Here is an 8,597-nt window from a genome sequence, read left to right as displayed (position 1 = left end):
TTTATTAACTTTATTATTTTAGTTATTATTAATTATTGTTATTATTATTAATATTATCATTATTAACATTTATTATTATTATTATTATTATTATTATAATATTTTATTAACTTTATTATTTTAGTTATTATTAATATTATTTTTATTAATATTATCATTATATTAACATTTATTATTATTAACTTTATTATTTTATTTATTATTAATTATTGTTATTATTATTTTTATTAATATTAATGATAATATTAATAAAAATAATAATAACAATAATTAATAATAACTAAAATAATAAAGTTAATAATAATAATAACAACAACAATAAGGATAATATTTTTAATAATGATAAATTAATTATTTTTATTGTTAATAATGATAATATTAGTGAAAATAATAATAATAATAATAATAATAATAAAGTTAATAAAATTTAATAATAATAATAATTATTATTAATGACATTTAAAATAATAAAATTATTTGTGATTTGAACAAGGGTAATTTAAGAAATATGAAAAAATTAGAAGGATAGAAAAGTAAATTTATGTTTCATTCTCATTCTCACATTTTCATTCGCAACCCCCCGTGGGAATGGGATTCCCATTCCTTATTCCCAAATTATGTGAAACCCACACATTTTATTCATATTCTCAAATTACATTTTGCCAAGTAAACATAAGTTTCATTCCCATTCCTTCGTTCTCATTCTCCAAACCCACAAGTAAACACACCATTAAAGGAAAACACACAATGTTCGACCTGATAGCTCTTTGAAAATACAAATCTAAACAGTTCATTTCTTCCCAAACAGGGTAGGGATAGGGCATATGCAGGCTATAAGTTAGTTTCGAATGATCAGTAGCAGAGTGATCGATTATAGAAATCTGGCACCATATACAGATTGTATACAAACGATATTGCAACATTTAGTACTGCAGTTCAACTATATAAATTGTGTATATGGTAATCTAATAAATATAGCAGAAAATATACCCAGTTAAGTTCATAACTTGTTTTGCACCAGTTATTTTTACACAGAATTTCCTGTATCTTACATAATTCATCAACAATACAAAAATTGCTTACAGGCAATCCTAATACATAGTGAAGTTACCCATGATTTAATATTTGATACAACAGTCAATCCACCAACGTTCTTCAGGTGTGCAAGATTATGTAAGCAGCTCAAAGTTCAATTTGCCTGCAATTTGAATCAAGCATTGATTTGTCAATCAACAAAGTAGCATTTTCAGAACGAAGTTTTAAAAGGCTGCTGGTGTTAAATTAGCACAACAATAAGATAGCCCACACATCCTACATTGGCAAGGACCATATAAGGAGCATATTAGCAAATCACAAATTGTTAATAAAATTCTAAAAAAAACTTCCGCCTCAGCACACTTGCAGTGAATTATGACAAATATATCTTGCATAGAGTATGTTTATCTCACTGTTATGTAAGACAGTATACATCTATGAATTTTTTATGAGAACCAAATTTTCTTTCTCAGTCAGTCAAAAATTTGGCTGACCTTATGAAACTTCTAGTTCCAACCATCAACATGGGAAAAAGGCTTCATGGGAACCAACAGAAAGTGATTGTAGAACAACGAGGATAACATATGGCTGCTAAGTTGTAAGACAAATTTTGAATTTAGCCTCCATAAATAGTGAAACCAGGTCAGAAGACCTAAAGATGGTTATTCTAGAAAGCTGATATATATATATATATCTCCAAATCTTTTCCATAGGTCTAATAAAAAAAATTAAAATTTAAAATTTAAAATGCCAGAATGCATGTCAAAAGTTACCTCCCAAGTTGCTGGAATCCCAAAAAGCTGTAATTTTGAAGTCCACCCTTGGGACGACAAAAAGTTGTTTGCTTGGTGGGTAGCAATTTATTTCCTACTTCATCTATGCATGTCTGAAGACCATATGCATTGCAAAATAATTCCACGTCCGATTCCTAAAGAACCACATGCATCTTTCAATATCCAATTGCATTATCCCAACAATAAAACCAATAAATTCCACCTTCTGCCGAACATACCTCCATCATCAAGACTTTAGATAAGTGCCCTAAAGGATAGGGATGGAGCTTATAACAACAATTATGTATACAGCACAAAGCAAGTGATCGAACCTATAAATATCATAAAAGGACAGCAAAAAGTGAGAACAAAAACAAAGGTCGTTTTAAGAGCAAATTCCTATAATGCAAAATCAATACCTAATTAAACAATAGCCACCCATTTGAAAGCTTTAAATTAATTATATCAGTAAAATTTAGTAATACCTATATGAACAGGATGCCAGAAGAAAATGTTTATAGCAAGAGTTACAAAATTGATTACCTCATCAATATAAGGTTCAATAATGCAGTACTGTAGATATGATGCCTCAGCAGCAACAGTCGATAAAAAACGCCTATAATTGCCCATCTGAAAGTACCTTTTATACATTGAAAATGGAAAAGAAGGACAACATTTCAGTTACAATGAAATTATCATTGAATATGGGATAAAAAAGAATAACATCTCAGTTTTGAATAAGTTGAAAGTCTAAGGAAAATTGAATATTTGAAAATTTGTTTGTTACCGTAAGGCCTGGCGAGCAAACCACATTTCTTTTGACTTGATGATAGGAGAAGGCACGTGACGAAACCAGAGAGAAAGCGACTCCCCCTGTTGATCAGGAAAATAACTATATTTCATAAATTCAAGTCCCCAGAAGGCCATTCCAATAAGAAGGGGGAAAAAATGTCAGCAGTAGAACCAACCACTGGTTGACCATTAGAATCAAGGTGAAGAAGCACATAAAATGAACGAAATTCAGCTTCCTTCTCATGAATAGGTTTGGAGCTCCGATTAGCTTCATACAGATTATAAAGAGATGTCAGAGCTTTTGTAAGCTGCTCCAAGTTGAGGTAGTGCAAGGGAGAAATGCTCGAACTGCTACAGCTACTTCGAAGCTTGTGGTGAGATATGACATGAAATTTGACCTGTGGGATGAAATATATGGACTCAACATTAGATGAAGCCATTGGTTTAGATTTTCTCACACAAAGTAATAAACAATCAACTACCCAAGTAATTCTCAAAAAGGTGTATATCTGATATCCAGAGCGGAGAAAAGTGTGTGGAACTGTTTTAAGTTCCAGATTAAATAAAATTTATCTGAAGTTAATATATTTGCAGTGCATGATATATCTGCTGAAGTTCTATTTGCCCATCAGCTGGATCCAATAGAAACACTACATTTTGGTTATCTAGTGTTTGCAACACTTTGCAACAATCTTCTGTCTGCAAAATTATCAAGCTCTAAAACTATTTATTTATTTAAATCAAAGGCAAAAGTGATCCCGAAACAACCTCACGAACATATCCAGCACCGTTGAAATTTGGGTTTCATTCCTTATTAATTTAATCACGAGATTAAACAAATTACTGTTCCCCAATAATCTATCACACACAGTCAGAGCTTGGCGTGATCATGATTTAGAGATGTCTTCTGCTTATGCTCTACATACATGTTAAATTATGTAGCCCTGTCAAACCAAAGAATGAAAAATACTCATCAGTCCTAGTACAGCAAGTTCAACGCCTTTTTGACTAGTAAAGCCAACTGGCTTATTATGGTTTCAACATCATTTCAATGAGTTTGCACTGGGACTTGAAAAATGCAACTGAAGTCAACCCATTTCAATTTGAAAAGATGATTGTTCATAAGAGACTCTCAAGTATGTGCTAAAAATAATATTAGTGAGAGAAAGGATGAATAAAAGATTAACAAGTTTTCTTACTATCTTTTCGAACATGTTGATTGCTTTGTCATTGACAATATTCTGCATGATAAGGTCTTGCCTCACGGACCTCGTCCTATCAAAGACAAAATCATGAATCACTTCAAAAGGATGTTCCGTAGAATCCAGCAAGCTTAAAAGGTAGTTTAGAGTTTCTTCCAGTACTGGGAGAGGCCGCACATCTGATGCCCGCACTTCCTTGGCCGACATCGTCCTGCAAAACTAGCAAGAGCACATATTTCGATTAACTAAAACACCCACTTGCATTTTTCAATTTTCCATAATATTCATTGCTTCATAATCTTCCGTATGAACATTCAATTCGTTACCATAAGCAATGCTATGCATACAAAGTTTGTATCCAAACTGAGTGGCAATCGACGGGTTGGTTGGTACCACATAACTATCACATTGCATTATCTTATTTAACACAATAGTAGCAATACAAGCTTAAAATGAAAATAAGCAACCTTTTTAACAGCAAGGGCTGGAGATGAATTGCGAGGATCTCCATGAAGTCTCTCAAAGACAGCTAAATCACGAAGGCGCTGGCGCTGGAGCCTCTCCGCCTCTGGGTCGGTTTGTAAAAAAACAATAATAAAATTATTAAATCAAATCAATGGGAATGAATGAATAAAGAAAGGTGAATGATGAACAAAAGGTTGAATATTGTTATATGAAGGAGATTGGGTACCTTACCTGGGCACATAAATGGGCAAGTTCCAACAATAGCTTCTTCTTGTTTTTCTTCTTGGGTTTCTCTTCTTCTGTCGCGGACATCATTGGCTGAGCTTGAGCTTGAGCTTGAGCTTGACTTGGGAAACGAGAACCTGTTGTTGCTCCTGCTTTGATTAGATGATGATGATGATGATGAAGAAAAATGATTTCTTCGTTGTTGTCGTTGAGAATGAGATTGAGAATGATGTCTTCTCTCCATAAGTCAATTGGATTTGGGTTTGGATTTGCAAATGCTCTCAAGTGAGTCCGTCAATGCCGAGTGTTTTTACATTTATCTGTCTTTGTGTGCTTTCAATTATTGGGTTTCGATTTTTGATGAGGGTATCACAATCTCCTTCCTTTAGAAGAAATCATATTAGTAGATCACTTCCATAACTTTTCGACATCATGTAATCTGATTAATGATATGGGTCGCAAATAATGTGTCACTTGATACCACGTCCTTTAATATAGCTCCGAATAAATTAAATACATGCATAAATAAGAAGGTTTCTTATTCCACTAATGAAAGCATCTTTTCACTTTCTTATTCCACCAACAAAAGCACCTTTTTACTTTTTCACATACCAATGGATTTTACTTGGAAAAGAAAATGTCACATGGCAATGAATTCGAGTTCATAACTTTGGTTCCAATGCACGAGATCTTATAATACTTATAAATGAAATTCTATCAATTAGTATTACACAAAAAAAAAATCAATTATAGAGAGTAATACAATTGAATATGTTCTTTATAGACAAACTTAGAATTAATTATTTCAAATAAGATCGATTCAAGATAATAGGGTCATTTTCTATCATATACGGGGAGAATTGTTGCACAAAATGTTCTTCTTGATGATGGTATTGAAAAAATACTACTTAATATAATAAAAAATAAAATTGAGCCTCTTTTTATCAGTAATCTTTCTCATTATGTCCCTCAAATAAACAAATAAAATTCAATCAAATTTACAAAACTACGAGAGTGCAAATATTATTTTCCCTTTATATTATTTTCCCTTTTCTTTTCCTTGTTTAATGTCGAATCGTTTACAAGGAGAGAAATGGGATCAACCACTGAAATTTTTGTAACCATAATTGTAAATCATTTTAGCAAGAATCCTTCAGTCGACCATTCAGAAAAGCCTGGTCTTGATACAAAGGAACTTAGTCAGGAACCAGTCACATATGAAAGAAAAACAAGTAAATTGCCCAGCCAAAGCAAAAGGAATCACAAACAGTTCCATTTCACAATCAACAGCTTTGCAGATTCTCTCCTCTTCAATTCCCACAGACAATATTGGGTATTTGGTAATAAAGAATACTGTGGCGTGAAATGTTTTCTTGTGAGCAGCACTGCAAATAACCTCACTCAGTTAGAAGAAACAGGCATCCAGGAAAAAACTAGACTCCATTTTATCATCAAAAGATGCAGCCACGGTTGAATTGATAATACAACAAAGGAAAAGGAAATAATCACAAAAAGCAGGGGAAAAAAAAAGAGAGATTAAAGGACACATGGACTGGAAAATTATAGAAGGTTTACTAAATCACCACAAACATCTAAGAAAACTCTCAGTTGGTAAGCTCCATGATAGCTGAAACTATGTCCCCATCTGCAGCCTTCAGCGCTTTCACAGCCTTTGCCCTGGAGACTCCTGCCTGTGTCATTACTAACTCTATGTCCTTAGGCTCAACCCCGGTCTCATCTACTTCTTCATCGTCCTGAGCCATGGCTGATGACTCAGGTTTGGAGACCACGTGGCTGAGATCAGGAGCCTTAAATTGCTCTGCTGCCTGAGTCTGCAATTGTGAGCTCAAGTCCTCGATCTTTGCCTCACCAAAGATTACATATGTATCTGTTGTCGGGCTCTTGAAAACATCCGGTTTTGAGATAACAAACAAGATCTAATAAAACAACACCATCATGTTAAACAAACTAGAGAACTTAAAAGAGGCAGAGTCCGTATAAATATTGAACAACATCAATAGATCAAAGTGCAGAGAACCAACATTCTTGCTCTTTTTGACGGTAACCCGGCTAACACCAGGGATAGGTTTCATTCCAAGCTTTAACATTGCTTTGCGACTCTTCTTTTCACTTCTGCTCTGTTTTGACCTACCACCTGCCTCTCCATCTCGGTGTCCCTCTAATACAATAACAGGAGGAAACTATTAGACGGCAATTATATGAAAGCGGCAAAACATAGATCAGCTGGCTTCCATCATTATTGCAACCTTCTTAATATCTGGAAAGGGATGAATTCAACTAGGAAGTATTTAAATAAGACTTTCACTATTTCTCTTTCTTATTATAATTTTTTTTCCCCCGTTTGAGTATTCTTCAATGTTACTTCCTTGAATCAACTAGGTCATTTGTTCTTATTTCATATCAATTTGAATGAAATCACTGGTACCACAAGAGTGTGCAATTCTTATTTATGTAACAAGAGCATGGTAGAGGCCTAATGCATGAAAATTGGCCGTCACAATATGAACATAGAAACTTAGTAGTGACCAACAGATAATCAAATGCATCAAAAACAAATCCCAGGTCTAAAAGGAGTTTTATAGATTTACAAAACAGTTCAGAATCAACATCTTACATCCAAATTTAAGACATATATACACACACAAGCAACTTTATTTTTGTCTCCCTTTTTGCATTACAGCTGTGAAATGGAAATAACCCATTTAGCATGCATCTGTTACCAAAATTATTTTTTAAATAAAATTTTCTAAATTACAGTTAAACTAACAAAATGGACACTCTCAGCAAAACTATTTATCAAAATAACAATCAATTTGCAATTTGAGGCACAATTATCTTTATTAAGAATTCCTGTGCCACTGCTAAATACAGCCATATGAAGGTCCGCAGAAGCATGTGTACGGACACACATCCTTCATATTCCACCCGTTCTACTAGCTCATGTCATACTTCTACAATCTCCGAAATTTATCCCCAAAGCATAAGAAACTATCAAAGTATTCACAAACAACTATGAGAACATCTTTATGCGTTTTCTTGCAACTCAGTAATGTTACTAACATCAAAACTGATACACTAAAATGAATTTAGAGCAGAAGGAAAAAAGGCAACAATTGATCTTCCAACTGTCTTGCATGCAGTTTAACTAACCGTCAGCTTCATCTTCGTCTTTCTCATCATCTTCATCCTCATCCTCGTCTTCATCTTCATCATCTTCTACAACAGGCTTATCATCCTACCAAAAGAAAGAGTAAAAGCATAACAATTAGCAAATTGCAATCAGTAATCCATCAAGTTGTTTTCAAACAAACTATAAAAAAAACAAATAAACAAATTCCAAAAAATCTAAAATGAATCATAATATTGTCAGAGCAGTCAAGCAGATGGATGACTATACTGCCAAATTACTAAAACCCAAAATTAAAAATTAAAAAATCAACGGATATCTATGATGGTTGAATGAAAGGAGATCTGATATCTGTCAGTTATCAAAATCATAAACTATGTTCTAATTCACGCCAAATAAAAATAATAATAATTTACGTAAATAAAATAAATTAATCAAAGATAAAATTAAACAAAAAAAAAAGAGAGAAAGAGAGATAAGAGGGATACATCGATTTTTTGCTGTTCGAGAAGAGAGGCGAGAAGCTCTTCTTGGGTCTGAGCAGTCATGGCTGTTCTTGGGGATAAACAGAGGCAAATTCCTCAAGACCTTGAAAATTGAAATTGCAACGCAAAAACCCTAAAACCCTGTTATTTTTCTATGCCCGCAGATATGCTGGAAAGAGTTAATAACAAATGGCTCCATATTGTTTTTAATAAACTCACAATAAAGGTTAAACCTTATACTATTTCTACATAGGTCCCTATACTGTAGGGATGTTAATTTTTTCTGATGTGATTGGATCTTGTGGGACATATTTTTGTCCTACACAAAAATATAAGGGTGAAAGTGAGATTTTTTTTTTTTTTATCTCATTTATATATACGGGACGAGACTGAGATTAACAAATCTCGTCACATCCCAATCTCATTGCCAAATGCCAAGTATACTGTAGAGTTGACAAAACTTGACACAACT

The 8,597-nt window shown here is 33.3% G+C and overlaps 2 protein-coding genes across 6 annotated transcripts; both read right to left on the bottom strand.

Annotated features, from left to right (window-relative positions):
- Window positions 1-975: 975 nt before the first annotated feature.
- On the bottom strand, window positions 976-4,962 carry LOC102618115 (SAC3 family protein C). 4 transcript variants are annotated; one of them, XM_052442605.1, is made up of 10 exons: window positions 4,499-4,962; window positions 4,270-4,370; window positions 3,800-4,021; window positions 2,777-2,998; window positions 2,596-2,681; window positions 2,352-2,448; window positions 2,048-2,140; window positions 1,809-1,963; window positions 1,530-1,623; window positions 976-1,198 (listed from the first exon to the last, which is right to left on the bottom strand). In XM_052442605.1, the coding sequence occupies exons 1-9, from the start codon at window positions 4,734-4,736 to the stop codon at window positions 1,542-1,544; spliced, it is 1,296 nt and encodes a 431-aa protein (XP_052298565.1). In that variant the 5' UTR covers window positions 4,737-4,962; the 3' UTR covers window positions 976-1,198; window positions 1,530-1,541. The 4 variants fall into 4 exon arrangements, with proteins under 4 accessions (XP_052298565.1, XP_052298566.1, XP_052298567.1 ...); XM_052442606.1 differs by having other exon boundaries at window positions 3,800-4,013; window positions 4,499-4,653; XM_052442607.1 differs by having other exon boundaries at window positions 3,800-4,013; window positions 4,494-4,512.
- A 624-nt stretch (window positions 4,963-5,586) lies between these two features.
- Window positions 5,587-8,297, bottom strand: LOC102617644 (nascent polypeptide-associated complex subunit alpha-like protein 1). Of its 2 annotated transcripts, XM_006471192.4 has the most exons (5): window positions 8,129-8,297; window positions 7,664-7,748; window positions 6,535-6,671; window positions 6,076-6,429; window positions 5,587-5,877 (listed from the first exon to the last, which is right to left on the bottom strand). In XM_006471192.4, the coding sequence occupies exons 1-4, from the start codon at window positions 8,186-8,188 to the stop codon at window positions 6,097-6,099; spliced, it is 615 nt and encodes a 204-aa protein (XP_006471255.1). In that variant the 5' UTR covers window positions 8,189-8,297; the 3' UTR covers window positions 5,587-5,877; window positions 6,076-6,096. The 2 variants fall into 2 exon arrangements, with proteins under 2 accessions (XP_006471255.1, XP_052298265.1); XM_052442305.1 differs by lacking the exon at window positions 5,587-5,877 and having other exon boundaries at window positions 5,914-6,429.
- Window positions 8,298-8,597: the final 300 nt, after the last annotated feature.

The sequence above is a fragment of the Citrus sinensis genome, chromosome 5 (genome assembly GCF_022201045.2).
Source record: "Citrus sinensis cultivar Valencia sweet orange chromosome 5, DVS_A1.0, whole genome shotgun sequence".
In the NCBI taxonomy this organism is placed as follows: domain Eukaryota; kingdom Viridiplantae; phylum Streptophyta; class Magnoliopsida; order Sapindales; family Rutaceae; genus Citrus; species Citrus sinensis.
Note: the sequence above shows the minus strand (reverse complement) of the source record. Positions and strands in the feature narration are given on the sequence as shown.